Source organism: Ambystoma mexicanum, chromosome 1q, assembly GCF_040938575.1.
Source record: "Ambystoma mexicanum isolate Mex_15411 chromosome 1q, UKY_AmexF1_1, whole genome shotgun sequence".
Taxonomy (NCBI): Eukaryota; Metazoa; Chordata; class Amphibia; order Caudata; family Ambystomatidae; genus Ambystoma; species Ambystoma mexicanum.
In genome coordinates, this window is record NC_090922.1 from 418093136 (window position 1) to 418118557 (window position 25422).

The window sequence follows — 25422 nt, forward strand, 5'->3', positions numbered from 1 at the left end:
AATCGTTTGATCTGTAGAGAGTTGAAGCCAGAAAACCAAAGGACTCTGGTTGGGAGGTATTTAGGGAGGGAAAGCTGGATAAAAAGAGGTCCTAGGCCCCAGCCAGCCTTGTGGATGATGCAAAGGGTCTTGAATTTGATCCTTGTGGTCATCGGGAGCCATTGGAGAGATTTTAGGGCTGAAGAGATCAGGTCCCTGGGCGTGAGGCCAAGGATACATCTCACAATCCTATTCTGGATTAGTTGAAGTGGGCGAAGGGGATGTTACAGTTGTCGAGCCTAAAGAGAACCAGTGTTCTGGAAACGTTGAGCTTCTGGGGGAAGGTGAGGAAAGGTAGGATGCCCCTGGGGAGATGCAACTGGAAATTGGACTTCTTGGCAAGGTCAGTGATGTGAGGAGAGAAAGAGAGAGAGGAGTCAAAGATGATCCCAAGGTTTTTTCCTCACAAGTGGGTGAGGGGAGAGAACTCAGGGAGACTGGCCAGAGAGAGGGGGGGAAATAAGGAGCAGATGTCCCAATGAGAAGTACCTCTGTCTTATTCAGGCAGGCAGAGATCATTGGCAGAGCACCATGCCTGAATAGCAGTCAGGCAGTCAGGTATGAGGGATAGGAGCAGGAGGTAGGTGAAGGCAGCTTGAAAGAGAGCTGTGTGTTGTCTGCATAACACTGGAAATGAGGGAGAAAGTGGAGATTAGGTGGGCCAGAGGGTCCAGGTAGATGTTGAAAGGCCATGGCGATAGGATAGAGCCTGGAGGGATGCCACAGGTAGAGAGTGAGGTGGAGAGAAATGGACCAATTTGCACTTGGAAAGGTCTGTTTCAGAGAAACGAGGTCAGCAAATCCAGTGCCCTGTCCATGATGCCTAGGGAATCATGAAGACGGTTAATGACAATGGAGTGGTCGCCTTGCAAGGTGAAGAAACCATTGCGGGTACATTGTGGGTTGAACCCTGACAAGGGGGAAGAAATACATGCTGGTAGGATCATGCTTCCATCACAGCAAGAAGCCTAGGAAGATGACCTTTGGCCTGATAGTACGACGACTTTTGCACCATAGAGAATTCTACACTTAAGAGGAAAGCCAAGTAGTATCTGAGTGGTATGTCACTGGAACTGAGAACTCAAGAAGTGAGCCTGCGTTTGTCAAGACTCGTGCTGGGAATAGTAACCCTGAGACTGTGTGTAAAGAATTAAGAAATCTTGACAAGGATAGGGAGTGCCTGAGATGGGCTCACAAACCCTTTGAGTGACAGTAGCCATCCTAACACTTTCAGAACAGTTATTGCATTGAGTTATGAAGAAACCCCTTATGCCCTATTTTTCTTTTTCCAAACTGTTCTCTTTTGTCTTGTGTGCCCTGGTGTGCACTTTATTACACCTAAAGGGGCCTGGACAATTTCTTGAGGTGACATATTTTAAATTCACAATCACTGGATTTACAGCTTTATAGCCCCAAAAGGACCATCAACTGTGTGCTGAAACTTCTCGTTTGCCTGAGAGAGACACACACAGGTTGTTCACTGTGCCATTCTCTTGACATTCTGGAAATCTGATGCTGGTATTCATATTTTAGCTGTATGCTTCTTATAAATGTGTTTGGCCTTTTCCATTTGCTTTCATACCTCTTAGTAGATGTTTTGCTAACACGTGCTACGTTGCAGGAGCCAGGCGTTCCGGGTAATGCAAAGTACACATCAAGGATCACAGGCTTGAATATAAAAGAATGGAGATATACAAACAAATGGATTTAATAACTGTAAGAAAACTCTGCCCATGGCAACAGCACAATGCACTCTCTTTGATGTTCAGTAATAAAAAACATAAGCTATGCTTAACTAGTGCTTTTTGCACTCAGTTAAACAGGCCAATGAAAACTGTAGCTCCATTTTGAATAACTTATCTTTTGCCCTAGCCTGAAGGAGCCTAGAACTCTACACTTCAGGAAGTATATGGGTGAAGACCTTGAAGCAGACATGTTTTGGTCTAGGCTCATGTGGTGACAATGTATCTCTTGTTTTAGCACTTTGTAGTTTTCTGAAATAGATTCTGGTTAAACTTCAAATATGCTCTAAAGTTGTTGGTTCTGACTCATTTGAGTAGGACGTAATGAAATGTTGTTTTGCCGCATATACTGTTGTGTTGTATTTCTATTTTGTAGTTGTTCTTTATTTTATGACTTTGTGAAAGGCTTGTACCATTCTTGTGAATGTGACTAAGCCAAAACAGAGTAGAAAGAAATAATAATAATAATAATAACTTGTTTTGTGGCATACCATGTTCATTTTAAAATGTACATCCCTATTTCTCACCAGAATAGAAAACACGATAAAGGTTATTTCTTGGATTACATATAAAGGAAATAATACTAAACCCCCTAGAAAACTACACCAGTGCCACCTCCCCCCAATCTGATTTATCATGAAAGGGGACTGTTTGTGGGTTATTCTGTTCCAGAACCTTTGCCCTAACAGATTGAGAAATAGAGTGTGTGTGTCTGTGTGTGTGTCTGTGCGTGTGTGCGTGTGCGTCTGTGTGCGTGAGTGTGTGCATAACTATGTATGCATGACTCTATGTAAATTCTTGAAAGAATCTATGTGTGAGTTGTGTCAGTATTTCCAGTGCCGGATTAAACCCTATGGGGGCCCCTTAACAGTCGAAATGCTTGGAGGCCCCCCTTGCAAATCAGCTCCTAATACATTTTAATTTTCTGCACTGCTTTATTTTGATCTGTTGTAACGGGGCCCCTAAAAGGAGTGGAGCCCATAGGCCGGGGCCTAATGTATAATCTGGCACTGAGTATGTCCTGCATATAGCTGGGTTAGTTAGGTTCTAACTCAGTTGGTTAAAGCTTAGAAATAAATTCAACATTAGTCCTTTGAATACATTGGGGGGTGGCGATAGTTGATTTGTCACCATGGGAAACATCTGATGAACATATAACATTGATATACATGTTTAATCTTAGTTATTGTCCTTATAAAAGGGGACGTACACCCTGGGTTTATCCCCTAAGAGATCTTGACAAGTAGAGCGGTACATGGCATGTATAACTGCAATAACGTCTGATGGCTCCAGCCATGCTCAAATGGAGTGACTATCCGTAAACATCAGCCCATATAACACAGTAAAACACAGTATTGCCCGGGAGGATAACTCAGTGGCAACGTGCGCGTGTTGGAAGCAAGACGACATGAAGCAACACAGGTTCAATCCCGGGTCCGCGCTTAGAAACCTCTGGGTGTTTAAGCGTGTTATAAATATGCAACTAAGACACAAAAAAAACAATTACGTAACTAAAAAAAAAAAACACACAAACAATTCCTGTAACAGCGCCTCGATGCCTGAGGGCCGTGTGAGCGCTTTAAAAATGCAAAATAAATAAATATAAGAAGAAAGGGGATGTAGTGCATTAATCTACATGTCCTTGTAGTGCTGCTAATGAACAGAATCGAGGATTACTTTTCCAACAGAGTAAGACGAGCTTATACAATGATTGTGGTTCCCTGGTATCCCATATACACCACAACATTTCTTTTCAGAGATTATTGCTGGTAATGTATGGATCCAGATACTCGCCCATTCTGTTCATTTTGCAAGGCTAGTTCTTTCCCATGAAATTGTATTTGTGGGAGTTCATTCTGTTTGTGATGTTGCCCAATGGACCAGTACTGGGTATTTTGGTCATAATTTTCATTTACAGACAATTATATGGATACCATATGTTCAACATTGCCAGGAACAGTGGGTTATTTATCTCCTTCTAGATCATCTGATGCCAACAGTTACCAGTGGTTACTTCTGAATACCCAGATCAAGTGGTGCCATAGCAACAAAATGGGCGAAAAGGGGCAAAATCAGGGGCAATGGAGGCTAAAACAGATTGTGGCAACAAAGGGCCTAAAAGGACTGGGGTAAAACCATGGGCTAAAGGGGGTTGGGGCAAGAACAGGGGCTAGTGGAAAAGGTGGGCTAAAACTAATTGGGGCAACAAAGGGTTCTAAAGGGTTTGGGGGCAACAAAAGGGGCTGAAAGGAGCAGGAGGGTGATAAAAGGGCTCTGGGGTCAGGGACAGCACCAGTGTATTACAGGGGGGAACGAGCACAAAGACGTGGTAAGCATTGCATACCACCTCTTTGTGCTCCTACACTTCCCTTCAAATTTGCCACCTCGTGCGACAGGAGGTCAGGCTGCTGGGATGGGGAGTCAGGCGGCCGCATTGCTGTAAGTGGCCAACTGACTTCTTGTCCTGGCCGCCTTACTTCCTGCCCCGCCCCAGCCACTCTGACACGAGAGGGCTTAGTTATTTTTTGTAAAATAAAATTTTCATTGGAGGGCCGTTGATACCAGGTGGGTCAGTGCCGGCCCTTGGTGTGGGCAACCACTGACCCGAAGAGAGGGTCAGGCCAGAGCCCCAGCCCCACAGGGCTCATACAGCTCTACCTGTTGCGAGCTACCAGTGACCGTGGATACAGGATATAATGGGGCCCAATGTGTGGGTCATATCCCTGGAGGCAGAGCAATAGGGCCTAGAACACCAATGACGGGATGACATACCCAGGGATATGGTGTTCTGACTCCTGCACTGACCACACCCTTTATTATGTGCAGTGATGCTGTCTCGCATCACTATGTGATGGCATGGATGCGTATGGGTAGGCCCGGCCGCACAGCACTCCTCCTGTGCGTAAGCATTCTAGGCCATCAAGTTCCCCACCACTGTCAAATAACATTTCTCAAATGTCCATTAGCCGCCGCTGTCAGACTATTGATTTGGTTTATAGTGATTATTTCGAAACAAAAGTTTCGAAAAACAAAAATTTGAAAACCAAACTTTCGAAAACAAAAGCTGTGACATGCTATATTTAACTTGCAAAGTGAATTTCTTTCGAAACCAATCTGTCGACAATATTCATGGATTGGTTTCAATTGAAATGCTCTTTTCACATGTTAAAAGTAGCATTTCAAAAGGGCCTCATTACGACCCTGGCGGTAAGGGGTTTACGCCAGCGTTAGCTGCGCCGACCCCTTACCGCCAATTACGAGGTCCCTTAGCGCCATGGAGGTTTTAACACCCGCTTTTGGCGGGTGTTAAAATCCATGGCGCTAAGGGACCATGGAGTTAATTACGCCACCGTAATTTATGGTGGCGTAATTAACGCCTTCCCCACTCCCATTATGCCCTATGGGGCAAAAATGGGAATGGGGAAGGGTAAATGGGGATTGGGGACTTACCGCCCCGCCAAGGTCGGAATGGGGCGGTAAGTCCGCCAACCACCATGGCGTAAACGTAGTTTACGCCATGGTGGTAAAGTCACGGCCCAGGCGGTAACTTACCGCCTGGGTCGTAATGAGGCCCTTTGTCTTTTGCAACTTTGAAAAGTTACATGGAGCTGTCCAGTGCTGTAATTTAAGCACTGGACAGCTCCATGTAACGTTTCAAAGTTTTAGTGTATGCTTTTTTTTGTAACTTTGAAACGTTACATGGATATTGGGGGGGGTTCCACCCCTCCAGCCCCCCAACCCCCACCCACCCTCCCACCCCCCAACCCTAACCCAAGCCCCAACCCTAACCCATGTCGACGGCACTTTCACATTTTTTTCAACTAAATTGTCATTCGAAAGAATGGCATTTCGGCTAAAAAAAATCGAAAGTTTGCCATTCGAAACTTTTGCAGTCGAAAAAATGACAGGACACCATTGATTTACCACTTAAATAGTGCCAAGCTTGTAATGATGCCCTTTGTGGTGACAGTGTTCTGCACCCTGCTTAATATGTCATGCCTATGTCTCGCGCTTATTTTGAACACTTATTTTGCCTGTTTCTATTCCTGAACCCAGCGAATTGGCTGCTCCCAAAAAAAGTATATATGTTGAATCCCGCCCGACTGTGTGAACTACCTGTGTTTCTTATAACATCACAAATCACCCTCATTCACAACTGCGCCTCATCTTGCCCTTTTGTTTCTTGCGCGCTCACCGCACCTATTCCAACCCAGCGAGCTGGGAATGTCTCCTAAAGTGCCTTTCGCAGGATGTCTCGGTTGCCTAACCAGGCGGACCCACTTACATCCCTGCAACCAACTTGAACCACCTAGGTGTCTGGATTAACACCCGTAACAACAACTCCACATCTAGGCGCTTGTTCCAAACGTAGTGCGCAAAATTATGTTTTACACGTAACCATTTGCCTGTTGTGCTTGTTTCTACTCCTGAATTACGGTGAGGCGTTATCAGCCTTTGCACACTTCCTGGAACGTTCCTACTTTGACTCTGGTAGTATTTTGCTGCAACACATGTTTTACTGCAACCTCCATACTCTTCTGCTGTGGCCCCAGCACCCCTGGCGCGGCCTTAGCAGTACCTGATTACCTGCCTGATTCATCGCAACCTTTTGCCTGTCTGCATGCATGAAGTAGGCCCCCGCACCATGAGATGTGGCTCCGCCAGTATGTATAATGACATGTTTTAACTATATGCGTATTCTTGCACTTTTGAACTGTAGCCTGTACCATGCACTTTGTGTAACCAGCGCCTAGATGCCTTTGGGCTCTGTGCGCTGAAATAAATGCAAAACTAAATAATAAATAAATAGCAGCATGATTATGTGGCATTAATTGTGATTCTTTGGAATTGTGTCTAAAGAAACATTAAGATGCAGCTGGAAGAAATTGAAACCTTAATGGGTGAAGTCTAATTGAGAAGAGGTTTTAGTAAGTTATATTTGCAACTAACTAGGTGATAGCTCCTCATTCATCAGAGATAGCTCCTGATTACTGGCTAATGGCTCTCAAAAAGTCCTTATTCCTATCCTTGATGTTGTGTTGCAGCTCATATTTTGCTTAATACAGAATTTGTGAAGATTGTTATATAGGAACACTTTAGTGTTGTCCATTGCTTAAGCGCAGAGTGCACCTTGTGTGCATTTAAAAGACATACTAGGATTGCACTGGTACCTGTGTGTTTTTTTCTGTGGTTAGTTTGTTTTTTAACTGATAGGTGACTATGACAGAGACTGTTTCTGATTGTCTGGGCCTGTTGCTATGTCACTGAAGAACTATTGAGTATTGTTTGACAAAATGGAATAGAATGAAATGTTTCATGATAAAGCTTAATTGCACAGAAAATACCAGATGGGGTTCGATTTTCCTCTGTGTCTATTTCAATCAGTTTTCAAACTGTCCGTTTTTTGTTGTTGTGAAAAGGCCTATTCATAATGTGCATTTAATTAATACAGGAAGGCACATTGTGGTGCGTGTTTTGCATCAGAAAGCAATACATGTTGGCCCCAGTGTTGCACAATATTATTTGTGGATGCGTGAAAATAAAAGCGATGGTTTATATGAATGCAATACTTAAGAGAAGCTCTCAGGAATGGCGCAACTTGCACATCACTGCAACACTGTTTCGCTGCTAGTTAAAAATCGAATTTAGTTGTGTGCTCATCCTCCATTGTTTTGCTGCTAGTTAAAAATCGAATTTAGGTGTGTGCTCATCCTGCACTGTTTTGTGTCTAATTAATCCAATTTGGGTGTGTGCTCATCCTGCATTTCTTGGGACTGCACTGACTTACTCCCTTTGCCCTCTGTTCTGGTCTGTTTTCTGTTCCCTCACCTGCTTCAATTGCCACCGTTTCTTCCCAGTCCTGTTGTTACTCGATGTGCGCCTGCTCCCTCTTTGCCTACTTCCTCCCACTTACCTCAGCTGCTCTGCCTGGTGTAAGTACAACACATTCCATGCCCCTCACTATGGCGCTTTCTATCTCTCCTATCTTCTCTAACTGCTTCTCTATTTCCTATTCTTCACCTCTCACTAAGTCTGGCAGGAAGAAACACCAGAAGGTCACAATGAGTTCCAACCCAGGCCTGCATGTCACTGACAGCTACGTCAGTGCTTCTGCCAGAGAGACTCTCACTTTGTTGTTTCTTCTCCCGACCTACGGACTCTTCATATGGTTGTTCTGCTCTCTCCTTACTCTTGATCACACATTAATGGTGGAACCCGCTGCAAGGTCCTTCTTGCATTCTTTTCCACCTTCAGGGTCATCATAAATGTCTATCGAAATGGTTCCAACCTGGTACAAGGGCCTCAACGCAACCTCTTACTTTTTGATAGGCTTCTTCCTCGCCTTATCAACTTTCAACATTCCTCCGCAGAGGCTCCCTTGCCATCTGTTTCTACGGCCGCCCGGGCTCCCTTGCTAGCTATGCTCACCTTGGCTATATTGCCTCCTACTAACCTCACCGCCTCTCTCACAACTGCTCCCTTGTCGCTTGCAACTGTTCAGGCTCCCTTGCCTACACGCACTGCACTGACAGGCTCCTCAGCCTCTACCACTCTAGTGCCTTTGACAATCACTGCCGCTGCATCTGGGGCTCCCTTGCCCCATGTGGCCCCTCCTAAACTGGCTCCCTTGCATCTACTACTGTCCTGGCTCCCTTGCTAACACTCCCCTCACCGACATCCTTGTCGGCCTTGGCTCCTCTGCCCCTTCCTACCTCTATCTCTCAGGCACTCTGGGGGAACACTATCCCCTGTGCCCCCATCATAAGTCTTTCAAAAATAGCAATCTTCTCCACGTTGCCATGCTTAACTCCTCTGATATCTGATACCTCCTTGAACTCCTGGATCTCAATGTCCTAGCACTTAATGAAACATGGTTCAAGGACAGCTCTGTCATGAGTTTTGACACACTTCTCCCTGAAGGCTACAAGATCCTATCTGTGCCCAGGCCTAACAGACCCAGAGGGGGAGTAGCCCTGATCCTACCTGAATGGGTCCTGTTTCCATCATTCCCACTCAGGTCTACCCTTCCTTTAAAAGTCTTGTCTGCAGGCTCTCTCTCTCTCTCTCCTGTCTCCTCTCTTACTCTGGCCACCTTCTATCGGCCGCCGGTCCAGTCCATCCTCTTCCTCTCTGAATGGGCTGACCTGGCCTCCTCTCTCCTTTCCTCCTCCTCCCAACTTCTCCTTCTGGGGGATCCTAGCATCCATCTTGATTCTCCTGACTCTTCAGGTCCTTTCTGCAACCTATGAGACTCTCTTCCCATTCTACCTTTTGGCCCAACACTCACCGCTGGCCACACCTTAGATGCTCTTATCTCTACATACATCCCTCTCTCTATCCCTCTCACTGCTCACTCTCCAGGACTGATCACTCTCTTCTCTCTTCCCGCATGAAGCTCTCTTCTCCTCTTGCACTGGCGCACCCTTCACTGCCTCCCGCCTTCAAGGTCACCCGACCCATGAAAAGAGTGACAGTGGCTGCCTTTGCCTCCCCTACTCTCCTCCTTCTGCAGCAGCGGCTGATTCCCACCCTGACACAGCCCTCTCTAACTTTCACCACTCCATTTCCAACACTTTTGACATTTTTGGCCCTGTCATGAGGGTCCGTCTGAAGCCTTCCAAAAAAGTGCAACTCGAGCTAGCTGCCCTTAAATGAAAGTGCAGAGCAGAAGAACAGAAATGGGGATGTTCAGGTGCACCATCTGACAAAACTGGCCTGCCGCCTTCTTCAAAGGCAATATAGAATCTGCATCCGCTCCAAGAAAAGAGTCTATATTAAAGCCTGCATTTCAGCGGCATATAACAACACAGATGAACTCTTTAAAGTCTGTAAGGAACTGGCCAATCCCACAGCATCCCTTTGCTTGGCCCTGGCTGCACATTTCACTGCCAAAACTCAGGACATCCTGTCCTCTCTCTCCCCCGCACCTTGGCTTGCACCCACATCTCTTGGGCCCCCTCAGTTACTCCCCCCTCTTCTCTTCCTGTCACAGCTGAGGAGGTTTCTAGACAAGTCCGGTCCATGAAAGCCTCCTCCAAACAGGTTGTCCGATGCCCTCCTAAAACCATCAAGGACAACCATGATTCTCTTGCTCCAGCCTTGGCCAACCTCTGCAACCTCTCTCTCACCACTGGAGTTTTCCCCACTTCTCTAAATCTCTCTCTTGTGCACCTTCTGCTCAGAAAACCCTCTGCTGACTCTTATATCCCGGCAAACTATCACCCTATCTCTATCACTCAATTCCTGGGCAAACTCCTGGAGAAATGAGCTATCTCTCAGCTTACCCCCCACACTGAATCTGTTGGTGTCTCCATGACCATCAGTCTGGCTTTAGAGCATCCAGAAACAGACACTGCTCTTCTGAACACCTGTGAAGACCTGCTCTCAAATCTTGACTCTAACTCTCCTTCCGTCCTCATTCTTTTCATCCTCTCTTCTGCCTTCGACACGGTAAACCACAATATCCTGATCTCCCATCTCTGTGATACCCTGAGCATCACAGATCTGGCCCTGGCGTGGCTTGCCTCCTTTCTCTCTGACTGTCCTTTCCAGGTGGAACTTGGGTCCTTTCTCTCCTCTATCGCTCTCTATACTTGTGGTGTCCCCCAGGGATCTAACATATCCCCCTGGTTCTTCAATGTCTACATGGCCCCTCTGGCCCACAGGATCTCTGACTTTCAGTGTTATGCGGATGACACGCAGCTCTCTTTCAGGCTACCCTCAGCCTCTTCCTCATCCTCGCTCATTACTGACTATCTGTCCGCAATTTAGTCTTGGTGTGCTGCTAATGATCTCTCCCTCAATGCCAGTAAAACAGAGATCATCCTCATTGGGAACCCTGCTCCCGCTTTCCCACTTTCTCACTGGCCGGCCTCCCTTGGCCCTGTTCCCCCATCTACTAGTGAGGCAAAAAATCTGGGGGGTCAGTTGGCTGTACACTTGCATGACTTAAATCTACTAGGCCTAGCAAGTTCTGTCCTATCTCCCCTCCCTAGTTTGGTTGCGCCTGAAACACTTCATGCACTTTTACTAGGAGAAATGCTGTTAGGCCTAGTATGCTAGTTATTTATTTTGTTAGATCATTCAGAAACCATAAGGCGTAAGAGTGACCACTGTATTCCCTTGCTCCCTTCCCGCCTTGAAGCGCTTTGAAGCACTTCACTTATGTTTAAGCGCTGTACAAATAAACAATTAAAATGTACAAATTACAAACACTAGGTGTTGTAAGATTGTATAGGTACATCAATAACAAGAACAACAACACAAGAAATAACAAGAAATCCATGATCTTTTACACTCAAAACTACATGATTGCAGAAAGGTTACAATTCAGTTCGACTTACAGCATGCTCATCTTAAATAACACAATATAGGGCAGAAGCATGGCATAGAGATGGGGAGAAATGTGCATCTTGATATGCCAATCTATTCATGCTGTTCTTAGAATCCCACTTCTTAAAGCAACTTTCCATATTCAGAATCCTGTAGCAATATGTTTAAAGTATAGTGAAGGTATTTTCCTGGTCTAGAAATCTATGACAGAAAAAACAACAGGAACTGACACATATTCCAAAAGAGAAAGATTATCATATTGTACTAATACAAAATTGCATCTCACTGGCATTGCAATTTTTGGACCTTGAGTTCTACATCCATCAGAACCAAATATTTCCAAACTCTTTGACAGCCACCCACTAAAAACAATTAACAACACATCATAGGTGTTTTTCAGTTGTTTGATAAGGCAAAACATTTTCAAAAGTGCTTCACAGAATCGGGGATAATTTGCAATGACAGTACAGAAACCTATCTCCAAAGCTGAGAAAAGAGACAGACAAGAACGTCATTCACAGCCTAAAGACAACGCCAAGTGCACAGATGCCATTCTTGTTATTACCAATTACAGTACTCAGAGCTATGTAATACTTAGGATATTTCCAAAACATTGGCACCTTCAGCTCTTGATCCAGGTCTCAAATAATACTGACATTACAATACCCTCAATAAATACTAATTGTCCAAAAGAATCAGGATAAACCGACCAGACATGGATTCTACAAATACCAGTGGGTGTATGTTAATGCACAAACTGTGCACTTTGCTTGAAATCAAAGGCCAAAACTAAGGTCTTCTAATATACCAACCCACACAAAGTCTACTTAAAGTCCTTTAGTAACTGTCTCTATACATTTGCTTGTGGATGCAAAGAATTGTATGTTGAAAGCACAATCTAGCAGCTAAAAACCTGTATAATCAAACATATTTGTGCTTTCAAAAATGGTCACCATAAATGTCTAGTTGTGGTAACTTGGCAGCAACATCGCAGATTGAACATGTTGCAGTACACCAAATGGAAGAAATAGGCTCCTGAAATTTAAAGAAAAAAAGTATCCATGTTTAGAACATATGAAAAACAAATGAAGGATATCAAGCAATTATATTGAATTCCAATCTTATACATTCATCTGAGTCTATAAGGTATTTTCCAAACATTAACATAACATGAGAGATACATCAACAGAGCGCATTCCTCCACATTCTTTTCATAAATGACTTTAAATCATAACCTTAAACCAGGGGTCTGTAGCATACAGCTCTTCTGATGTTTTGGACCACCACTCCCATGATGCCTCACCATTGTCCATAATGACTAGGACATTTTGGCACTGCCATTTTGGTGCCAGCTGTTTCAGTGTGGTGCCTTTGGCATACAAGTGCGTTCTATTGGCTGTGAACAACAGGGTGCAGGTAGATATGCATGCTGGGAGAGCACTGGTTAACTCAAAGCTTCATAGTAATCACACCCAATTCCCTACCCAAAAACTTTAAATTGAAACAAGCCAATCAAGAAAGAAAGAGAGGAGGTCTCACTGTTGCAAACAAAGACTAGCTAAAGTTTACGACAGCACCACCACTAAACATCCCAACCTGTGAGTCACTGCTTCACTTAGCCTCAGACCACCAAACCAACCTATCATTCCTACTCATCTACAGACCACCAGCATACAACCCTACTTTCACTGAAACACTTATGGATGCCATCACCAACATCCCCACAAAACACAATCACCTGATCATACTGGGAGGTTTCAACATAATGATTCGAAGAACAAAATATTAACTCGCCTAAAACTCCAATAAATCAGCTAGCAACGATGCATCCACAGCAATGGGCAAATGTACTGACAGACACAGCAGGCCTCACCCTACCTAGTTGCAATCTTTTGCAAAATAAACGTGGCCACAACTCCACCTCCAATGCAAATCCTCTAGAGCAACTACCTCATACCCTTCGTGATACACCCACCAGTTGCAAATTGTAGCTAACCTCCCAAAATATCCTCCAATTAAAAAAAGGAACTAGAAATCCATAACCAGCACTGACCTAAACACCAGGCTGGACGCCACAAAACCATCAATCACCGCCTTAGACTCATCCAACATTGAAGAAAGAACTGTGACAATACAAAATTGGATCACAACACTAAATAACATTGCACCAGAGAAACCATTCATCCCCTCACTAAGGAAAACAACAATGAGTTGGTTCACACCACACCTCAGAGCACTGAAGAAAACCAACAGGAAACTGGGACATGAATGGACATGAATGGAGGAAAAACTATGAATAACAGAAAGAAATCCTATACAAAAGACAGATACGGCTTTACAAAGCCGAAATACTCAAAGCAAAAATGACATGCTACAATGAACAGATCACAAACTCAAGTAACCCATAGAAGGAGATGTTCAACATCATCAATGAGCTAAGAAACGCAATAGCATGCAACGACAAACCCACACCCTCACAAAAACTATGTGATGACCACATCAAAAACAAAATCACAAACATCCACCAGGTCATTAAGAGGATGTCCAAGAACACCAACACCCCTAGCCAGCCAATGCTGAAACATCTACAAGTCTATCCAACTACACACCAATTGTGGCAGAAATATTCAACAGCCTAGTGAACAAGAGCAACAGAGACCCCTCTCCAGCAGACCCCTGCCCATCAGACATATACAAGACTATTGTCACCCAAAAAACATCTACAGAATATTTCCTCAACCTCATCAACACTTCTGTAGCAACAGGAAATTTACCACAACCCTTCAAATCTGCATACATCAAGCCAATCCTTAAAGACCCATCAGGAAACACTGAAGATCTAATCAATACAGACCAATTTCAAACATACCATACCTGGCAAAACTCATAGAAAGCTACATTTACAAACAAATCCTGGAACATGTAGAAAATAATTGGATATTAGACCAGACACAAGTTGGCTTCAGACCCATGAGAGAAATGGAAACAGCATTATAATCGATATGGGACGATCTAAAAACTAATGCAGACTCCAACATCCAATCGCATTACTACTACTTGATCTATCAGCAACCTTTGACAAAGTCCACCACAAAACACTCATCAAAAGACTTGAAGATATAGGAATCAGCAAAACAGCATTAATCTAGCGAAAATCCTTCATGACAGAAACAACGGAAACAATATGTCTAACCCCCTTCAGCTCAACACCCTGCACAACAACTTGTGGAGTCCCACAAGGCTCATCCCTCTCACCACTGCTATTCAACATCTACATGACCCCTCTCAACAACCTCATCAAAAGGCACAAACTCACTTGCTACAACTACACAGATGACACACACATCATCTACCAAATCAACACTAGCAGAAAACAAGATCCAATTCTTACTAACTGCCTCACAGAAATAAACCACTGGATGAGTGCCAACATTCTTAAACTCAACACAGACAAAACAGAAATCATGATTATGGCAACGACCGGTCAATCCAACACCACATCCCATGGCCTAGTGAAATTGTAAACCAAGTGGTTAAAAATGTCAGAATATTAACAGACAACGACTTAACACTTGAACCGCAAATTAACATTGTAATAAAGAAGTGCTTCTTCAACCTACACACAATCAAGAGGATGCTACTTTATTTCGCCTTCCTACATATAACACTCGCCATCATCTCTCTCATCACGTCAAGAAAAGATTACTCCAACAGCATCTGTTTTGGAATGTTATGTTATGTTAGTTTGCATTTATATAGCGCCTTATGTATCATTGGTATGATCTCAAGGCGCTGGTAGGATGAACGCCCTCAGGAACCATGGTTCAAGTCAGTAGAGAGAGTGGGAGAGAGTCAAAAGGTGCATGGGTGAACCAGATATATATGCAGCTGGTGTGGTACTTGCATGATAGCTGCTTCTTAGCGGTAGTTGTGGTGGTAGGGAGGTCAGGAATATGTGTTCATTCTGGTGGGTTGATATCCAGACTGATTTCTGGCTGTGGTAGGCCTGAGGAGACGCATAGGCTAGCGGGCATGCTGAGCCAGCTTTGTTTTATTAGGTTGATGAGGAGTATGTGGCAGGTGTTAATATGAGAACAGCTATACCAAATGTGTCATAGTATCGCTGTGTTCTAGTTGAGTGGTGGTGTATAGGAGAGAGTAAGCGTGGTGATGTTATATGGTGGTTTTCAGTAAGGTGCTTGAGATCGAGCGCACATCTGAGCCATTTATTGTATCCGTTTTATTCACTCTGCCTGTTCGATCGGCTTCGTCTGTTCATACATTTCGTCTGGTTCATCATTTAGTTTACTAGTCTTTTCATTCATTCCATCATTTGATCGTTCATCTACATAAGCTGCTCACTCCATCTGTTGATCCGTTTCATCCATTTGGTTTGCTAGTATTTCCATGCATTCCATCATTCGATCATTCATCTACATAAACTGATCAATCCAATCTGTTGATCCGTTTCATCCTTCGCATATGTTTAGTGTGTTCCGTCAGTTCTATCCTTTTTATTGATTCGATATGTTCCATGAGTTTTACACACTGCATCAGATATATCCACGGCGTCAATTCTAATCACTCCATTCGTTCCATCCAGTCCATCCGTTCAGTCCACACCATCTGTTCCGCCCACTCCATCCGTTTCACCATCTCCATCTGTTCTGCTGTCTCCATCCGGTTCGCCGTCTCCATCCGTTTCTCCCACTCCGTCCGTTTCGCCCTCTCCATCCGTTCCTTATACTTCATCCGTTCCTTCTACTCCTTCCGTTCCTTCTACTCCATTCGTCCCATCTGCTCCATCCATCCCATGCTCTTCATCTGTCCCATACACTCCATCTGTCACATGCACTCCATCCGTTTCATGCACTCCATCCATTCCATCCACTCTATTTGTTGCATCCACTCCATTCGTTCCTATCATTCCATGCGCTCTATCCATTCCATGCACTCCATCCATTCCATGTACTCCATCCATTTCATGCACTCCATCCATTCCATGCACTCCATCCATTCCATGCCCTCCATCCGTTCCATGCCCTCCATCTGTTCCATGCCCTCCTTCTGTTCCATGCACTCCATCTGTTCCATCCACTTCTTCTGTTCCATCCACTTCATCTGTTCCATCCGCTGCAACCGTTCCGTCCATTTCATTCGTTCCATCCACTCTGTCCATTCGATTCACTCTATTCGTTCCATCCACTCCATTCATTCCTATCATTCCATGCGCTCTATCCATGCCCTCCATCTGTCCATGCCCTCCATCTGTTCCATGCACTCCATCTGTTCCATGCACTCCCAGACTACCTTACCAATAAACTACAAAGAATACAGAACACAGCAGCAAGACTACTCCTCAGACTCACTAAAAGAGAAAGCATCATCACACCAACACTGAGAACCCTATATGAGCTACCAGTTAAAAACAAATTTCCTTCAAAACACTCTGCATAACACATAGAGCAGTCCACGGCCAAGGAGCAGAATTCATACAGGGAAAAATGTCAATCTACAAACCAAACCGAACAGTAAGTTCCATCAAAGACATACGCCTCGGACCTAAACAATACTCAAAGAGACAATTTGATGGCACAGCATTCTCCTGCATCGTTGCAAAAATGTGTAACTCGATCCCAAAGGAAATATTAACAAAAGATCCCCTAAAGTTCAGAACATTTCTGAAAACATGGCTCTTTAACTCACCAAGCTAATTTGGAAACATCATTGAAGGGAAACTGCAAACACATCACAATAGTAACATCAAAAACAACTGAAACCTGATGAACCGCAAATCATCATAGAATAATATTAACTCAATGGATCAACATAACCTTGGCACAAAAGAACACAGACTCCCCCCCACGAATCCTACAAATAACTCTCTTATACTTTGGATGCTCACCCTCAAACACTGAACAAATCACACTCATACCACTGCCGCAGAGAATAAAACCTAAAACCACTGCAAAGTCCACACACTCCACAACACCCAACAGGAAACTAAGCCAGCCCCACACACATCACCCCATTCACACTCAGACACCAAATAGCACATAACCTCTGCCAACGGAAGAATAGAAAACAGCACACAGCAACCGTGTATTCCCAACTGAAGTTACCAACAGCACATAAAGGCTCACTTGTGTTTTTCCCTCTCAATCCCCTAACTAAGCCCTCCAAACCCTCATTCCTTTTCAGATCCACCAGAGCGCCTGGATACCATCCATGGTATAAATCACGATAACATAACATAAACATAAATAACTGCTAACAGTACTATCCCGGCGAAGAGACCTTTACGCACCGGGATGTTACTGTTTGCTTAAATGTATTGTCATCATACGCACTAAGAAATGTAGTGCTTCGGATGACATTATATAAAGCCAAACACCACTTGCACAGTACATGGAACCATAAGGCTCCATGTACTGAGCGTGTGGTGTGGTGTTTGGCTTAAATATACTGTCAAACAAAGCACTGCATTTATAAGTGCTTTGGATGACAATATATTTAAGCAAAGAGAAACAGAATATTACTGTTTGCCGTGATATCCCGGTGCCAATAGCTCCCTGCTCCCTGTTGTCTACTGCCAACCGGGCAAGCCTGAATAGGAGCTCGGTTGAAGGCTCCGCACCGAAATGGTTGGCACCAAAACAGACAGGCCAAAACACAGGAGTTCTAGTCCAAAACTCTGGAAAGGTAAAGGTTGCAAAACCCTGCCTTACACCATATATGGCCTAATGTTTAATAATTTGCACCCCATTTACCCATGGCTTACACTATGACATTGTATTCAAATTATAAATGCAATGCAGATCTACATGCTGAGATCACTTACGGGACTGACTCAGGGTGTAACTTCCATTTCCTAAGCACAATACGTAATATGCAGCATTCCTTGCAATTGTAAATGTGCATCAGTAACTTCCAAGGTGAAAACCCCTCTATCTTCATCCACAGCATTTCAAAAGGGTAGGTTTTCAACATTTACAATGCTATTTTATATTGCTAGCTTATCAATATGGAGTTTCACAACACAGAACAAGTTAGGCATAACAATCTTTAGGATGTTGCTTTTAAACTGATGCCCTCCCATGATTCTCTATTATACTACAAATATGGTAGTTCATTACCCTCAGTATTTTGTTTGACATACACATGCAGTTCAGTTGTTTACTGTGCCTGGTGGGTTGGGATTCTACTTTGTACTTTGTCGCTGTTGTTGTTTTCTTCCCTATTATATTGACATTGTGGTGTTCTCTGTGGTTTTTTGCATTACTTACATTTCCTGCATTCCTTACTTCTAGGTTCTGTGTTTTGGTTTTGTTCTGTGGTGATTATATTTGACTCTGGTTGTGCTCTTGGTTTGGGCATTATTCTGCATTGTCTGCACTCTTCCTTGCTGTGTTGTGTACTTTGTTGATGGTCCTTGCGTACATCTGATTTCATAGGTCCATTGTTTCTTGTTTCTGTGCCATTTCTCCTCCCTGTTGTTCATCCCATTGTGCCTCTCTACTGTCTTCCTCCTACGCTACCTCCACCTGCTTAGGCCTCCACCCACTACTCCCCCCTTCTCTCCCCATACCTTCTATGGTGCTCTCTGTCTCACCTATCTTCTCTAACTGCTATTCTATCGATTATCCTATCCCTCTCACTAAGTCTGGCAGGAAGAAGCTCAAAAGGGACATCCTGGTCTCCAACCCAGGCCTCACTTTCGCTGATACCTATACCAGTGCTTCCTCCAGACAGACCCTCACTGACATTCTCGTTATCGTTCCCTCTCTAGGCCTAATGACTCCCCATATGGTGTCTGTTCTCTCTCCTTTTTCCTCTTCCCTGGATGTTCTGATCTCCTCAGACTTCCACCTCTCTTACCCTCTCACCACTCCTCTCTCTTGGAGTGACCACATCCTCCTCTCCTCCCACCTCTCTCTCTACCCCTCAGGTCAAGCCATCCCCAGCACTGCCACCTACATTCTCGGTCCCCTGACCCATAAAGCGTGTATCAGTGGAGGCTTTCGCCGCTACTTTCTCATCTACACCTTTGGCTGATTACACTCTGACACAGCCCTCTCTAACCATCATCTCTCTATCTCTAACACTCTTGACATCCTTGCCCCTGTCATGAAGCAAGCCCACTTCCAAGTGCAACCTTTGGTACGATTCTGACCTCGTCATGCTTAAATGCAAGTGTAGGGCGGCTGAGAGGACGCCGCCGGAACCGCGACGCGAGGAAGTGGTGGGCATCTGGCGCACCCTCTGATAAACTGGCCTGCCAACTGCTCCAAAGGCAGTACAGATGCTCTGTGCTCTCTACGAAGAGAGCCTACATCCAAGCCTGCATCTCTGTGACATCTAACAACTCGGCTGAACTTTTCAAAATCTGCAAGGAGCTGGCCAATCCTGCTGCAGCCTCTACCTTTCCTGTTCCTGCCCAGACCCTGTGTACAGCACTGGATTCTCATTTCACCACTAAAACCAGGGCATCCTGTCCACTCTCTCTTCCTCTACCTCCTCTTCATCCTCCTCTTCGACCCCTAGCCCATCTTCGGCCACTTCCCTTCATCCTTTCCCCTGCTCACCCCTGACGATGTTTCTAGACAAGTCCGATCTATGAAAGTCTTGTAAAATCAGATTCTCCCCTGCTCATCCAGAACCACCAAGGACGACATAGACAGCCTGGCTCTAGCCTTGGCCAATTTCAGCAATCACTCCTTTGCCACTAGATCCTTCCCCTCGCCCCTTAAGCACTACCTTGTGCACCCGCTTCTTAAGAAGCCCTCAGCGGATCCTTTCTCTCTGGCTAACTATCGGCCAATCTCCATCACTCCTTTCCTCAGCAAACCTCTGGAAAAGCTGTCCATCTCCCAGCTTAATCTGCATTCTGAATCTGTTGGTTGTCTCCAAGACCACCAGTCTGGCTTCAGAGCTGCCAGAAGCACGGAAACTGCTCTGCTGAACACCTGTGAAGACTTGCTTTCTAATCTTGACTCTAATCTTCCTTCTGTCCTTATTTTCCTCGATCTATCCTGTGCTTTTGACACGGTCAACCATGCCATCCTGCTCAATCACCTTGGTGACAACCTGGGTATCACTGGTCAGGCTCTGTCCTGGTTGACCTCCTTTCTCATTGACCGACCCTCCCTGGTCCAACGGGGGTCTTTCCTCTCTTCCATCTCTCTCTCTACTTGTGGTATTCCCCACGGGTCTAACCTTTCTCCATGGATATTCAACCACTACTTGACACCTCTTGCCCACTGCATTGATACATTCTGTTGTAACTTTCAGTGTTATGTGGATGACACCGAGCTCTCCTTCAGACTCCCCTCAGCCACCTCTGCTCCTCCTCTCATACCAGAATGTCTGGCCGCAATTCAGAAATGGTGTTCTGTCAATGATCTCTGCCTTAATGCCGGTAAGATCGAGATCCTCCTCATTGGGACACCTGCTCTCTCTTTTCCTCTCTCTCTTTCTGGCCTCCCACCCTGGGCCCTCTTCCTGCTTCTTCCTGGTCCATGAAACTGCTGCTGCATTAGCAGTTCGCTGCTGTGTTAGGACAATCCTCAATGTTTGTTGGATTGTACGTGCAAAGTGCACTTCATGTTAGCCGTGGGTTCCTGGTTGCTAAATAAGTCGCAGGATCTCAAGGGCTGGAACTGGGCCTGGAACGGTCCCAAAACGTGAGTAGAATGGTATGCCTGTTACCATGGAGTCCACAGCTCGGACCATTCCACATTAGGTGTCAATCCTGATGAAGGCCAACACCCAGACAGGCTGCAAATCCAGCCCAAGATGGCCAAAACACACCTGTGTCGATCTCCTGTGACACAACTGCAAAAAAACTCCCCTTTGTGTATGTTCTGTAGTTTTTGTTGTGTACACCTTGTGTTAATTATACCCTGGACTATTCTCCGTCCCGGGTGCACCTCACCTCAACTGTAGGTCCGTCCTACTATCATTTGGAACTGTGCCTTTATGTGGATTTGTTACCTCTACACTATAGAGGTTGATATTCATTTGATATTTCCACTGTACTTAATCACTACCTGTCTGTTTTGTCAACTTACTTTCGTGCGTATCGAAAGTTCTGTAAAATAACTGTGAAATTGAAAAGATTCTGTGTGTTTGAAATAAATGTATATGTTCAGAATCACACAACCGCTTATAGGATCTCCCATCCTGATTATTTTTTCTATTTTATGTGTACCTACCTGGGTATATCAGGACCCCGCCAGGCGCCCTAAATATTTTTCTCAACCTGCATCTATTCATCAAGTCTGTTTTGCTGCATTGATCTGTCAAAAGTGACCAGGCCCTTGGCTCAACAAGAATGGAAGAACTTTCCTTTTCAGCGTTAGTTCCGGGGCGCAATTTCCAGTCTGCCTTTCTTTGTACGGAAGGGTCCACATGCGTTTACATTTCGGTCAATGCTATCCCTTCCATGCAACTTTGAATCTTTTCTGATGAGTGTGAAGATGTATCACGAAAACCCGAGCCGTGTCACTTTTACACCCTTTTCAAAAAGGATTTGTATTGTGGGTGCCATTTTTATGGATTCCTAAGGTGGCGGATTTCTTGACTGGTGGATTCCATAGGAATCACGTGCATTTCCACCGGCATGAAAATCACATGCTGCCTGAGAGGCATTCTGTTTTGTATTGCGGAGCGTGAGGGGTGAATGGAATCGGTGACTCGGATCTGTGCCCCCGCTCCACAATAAAGAACTTTTAAAATGATTCAGATCATACAAAACATGCTTTTTTTCAAGCTTTTTTTATTACGATCTCGGTCATAGAAAATGACTCTCATATCGTAAAACTACAGTATGTTTGTTGCTCTCAAGGACCGGAGTTTGAAATCTCAAGTTGGTGCAGCAGGGCTAAACAAGAAAGAGAGGCCTAGATCGAGTCTAGGCAAAATTGTATTTATGACGAGTGAAAAGTTGCTGAACAATGCATCCCCCTACAAAAACATGGCCGATATTGAACCATTTTGCAGTTCATATAAGAGTCTGTTGTGAATCGATGGCGGTGACCTGTAACATTTGCACTTTTTCGTGCACAGGTTCCCGCTCCAAAAGTTTCCTAATTTGCACTGTGGAGGGCAAAAGGGGGCGGTGTGGTAAAATTGGGGTTCGCCACCCTTTTGCACCCCACCATACAAATTAAGTAGGGCAGCCAGTGTTTACAAGTGATTCCTCTGGAGTCCAACTGCTTTTTGCTGGTGTAAAAAGTCGGTGGAATCCATAGGAGTCCTCTGCATTTGCACCGGCATTCAATTCCATGCCGGCACAAATGTTGTGGTATGGCGGAGAGGAAGGGAAACGTACGTTACGATCGTCCCCTACTCTCTGTTATAAAATGCATGAAAATGGCGAGTGACGTGAAAGAAAGGAGTAAAAGCCTTATACGTTACGCCCCATTGAAAATTGTGTTCCATTGTCTGTACAGAAGGGTTTGTTTCATCCTGGACCCTCTGTGGGTGTCTAGTCTTTGAAGTATTGGATTCGTTTTTTTTAAATGTAATATTTGTTAACATTTTGCTCAACGTAAGCCTACATTACCTCACGCTGCCACAGTAGTGTACACACATGTAACCATTAAAATCATCAGTCCGTTTCACTACTCCTCTGCCTTTATTGATTGAATGTCCATATGAAAACCCGCCTAATCGCACACGTGTCTTTCTCTTACAGGAGCGGGACTAGTTTTCATCATTTATCCCGAAGCCATTTCCACGCTGTCAGGATCCACCTTTTGGGCAGTGGTCTTCTTCATCATGCTGCTCACTCTGGGAATCGACAGTGCCGTGAGTAACACCTCTGCTGCAGTGTGAACACTCCTGCATTGCTATTGTGCTGTGATGCAGAAATGCAGCTGAGTGTCAGGGCTGGTGGAATATTGATGGATTATGAATATGGACACAAGGTGGACTGTGTGAATCCACGTACATTGTTTAATACTGTATATGTACCCTTAGAATAGGGTGACAAGATAAAAAAAAATGGGACAGGCCATAGACATAGAGGTAGGAGAGGTAGGACTACAATAAAACGGTAGTCCTTCTTCTGTGTCACTGGCCTGTTGCAGGGGGCGGGGAGTGCTCACAGACGCCCTCCTCTCATTGGAGGAGAGCGCCGGGGAGGGGAAGGGGGAGGAAATGGTGGCATGAAAAGCATTCACGCCCCCATATACGCGCAGGAAAAGTCACGGCGGGACCCGATTTTGGGAATTCGAATTTGGGACCATAGCCAACCAGTCTTCCTATCGCCGGACGGGGTTTGGAATATGAAAAAACTTCCGGAACCCCGGGACAGAGGGTGATTTCCCTGGACTGTCCCAGAAAAACCGGGACGTCTGGTCACCCAACCTTAGAAGGCCTGGTTTGACGGAGGGGCACCAGCACTAGTGAATAATGGATCCTGAACCCGTGCCAAGTTGGATAATGTTATTATGCTATCATACATGGACAGGCGGCTCAGAAGTGGTGATTAGAGCACGTGAGTACCCTCTTGGAGGTTTTGTAGGCCTGCCGTATTGATATATATGTACACTAAATGCAGGAGCACCCCTTATTGCCTTAGAAAACATAGTGTTTCATGCAGAGTTGCTCATTCTGTGATACTGTTGCAGTTTATGCCCCATCACGCTTGGAAATGCCTTTCATTTCTATGATAGAACATGACTAAGGCATCCATGTTACATCACGCAGTGACAGAAGTCACCACCTAGGAGGACTTTCAGAGTTAGGGGAGAAGAAGTGAGCTTGGCTCCAGTTAACAATTCCCCTACCAGGAAGCCACAAATGCAAATAGCCACATAGACCATCCAGTTTGAAAAAACGTTTTTTTCACATAATGGAATACAGTGAGTCGATGGCCCTCATTCCGAGTCGGGCGTTAGGGGATACCGGGCACCGTTAAGGAGACCGGTGCCAGTAATCCCCTACCGCCCGATTCTGAGGTCCCCTAACGGGACCCGTAAGGTACGTTTGGTTGGACCAAACGTACCTTACGGGTCCCGTTAGGGGACCAGGGCGCAAATAACAGGCTTGCCATGCACGAGCCCGTTATTTGCGCCCTCCCCATTCCCTTTGAGCCCTATGGGGGCTCAAATTGGAATGGGGAATGGTTTGTTCAATGGGGATTTACCGGTCCCTCCAGGGTCGGAATGGACCAGTAAGTCCCCATTGAACAACGCCGGAGGCGGTGCCGGTATGGGAGGCAGCCATGGAGCTAATTGCTCCATGGCTACCACCATACTCGGAATGAGGGCTGATGTGTTTCATTCATTATGAGTTTCATCAGGGTCCAACGGGAGGATGCTTTTCCTGCTCGCTACAATACAACACGCTGTGGAAATGTTGACATTATTTGTCGGCAGTGCAAAGCCACTTTGAACTGTGCACAAAATTCCATTAATCGGGCTCTACGTGTTTGAAGGAAGATGTCATTATAGCGTTAAAACAAAATGTGTGCTATCTGCATTATCAAATAGCAAGCTTCATTCACAAAATAAGATCCTATAACAGTTCACAAATCTGCTACAATAAAAAGCAGTGTCAGGACTAGAATGGCCAAGATATTGATCACAAGACAGGGGAAGCTACACAGCATTCAAAGAATACTTCGTTAGGATGGTGTGGTGCATGTTGCTAATGAAAGACATTTGGATATCCTCTTGTCTCCTGATTCAAAGGAAGATTGTACCAAGCCACATGGGAATCTTTGCCCAAGCTCTAAAGAACATAGTGTTCTGAATGTGGGGGCAAGAGAGGGTGTCCTTATGTTCTCAGTTTGCTGTGCGATTTGGAAGGATGAAGTCATGACGAGAACAACAGACTGGACATAAACATGCACTCTTTGCAGGCTGTCAGGAACAGGTAGACTTATGGGAGCAGTTCTATATGATCACAGTTGTGCTTGCTAATGAGTATGTATTGGGTCACATTCTGCAGTCACCTGGGATTGGTGAAGCTGCAACTACCCCTTAAGGCACTGACTGAACAGTGCTGGCCAAAAATAAGCTTGGATTCGAAAATGGCTTAGTATTAAGACAAAGAGCTGATACTAGTGGAGTGATGGGGACCTCGAAACGGCGGTCATGGAGGCAAGGCATGGACCCCAAAACAAAGCTGAGCATCCTCATTTCTGGATCTCCCCATGTGTATTCCACAAGATCCAAGTTGTATAGTTATCAATATGTCTACACTAGCTTTCCTAAAACCTTCAATTAAGCATTAGTGGTCTCGGTCCTGGAATTGCAAGCCCTTAGGTACCAGAAAAACCAAAGGTAATGTTTCAGAT

At 44.9% G+C, this 25422-nt stretch overlaps 1 protein-coding gene across 1 annotated transcript in view; it reads left to right on the forward strand.

Annotated features, from left to right (window-relative positions):
* SLC6A2 (solute carrier family 6 member 2) overlaps positions 1–25422 on the forward strand; it is a 1124598-nt gene that overhangs the window by 863987 nt on the left and 235189 nt on the right. The window contains exon 9 of the mRNA XM_069639646.1: positions 22813–22925. Coding sequence (XP_069495747.1) covers positions 22813–22925 — 113 coding nt within the window. The remainder of the gene's footprint in view (positions 1–22812; positions 22926–25422) is intronic.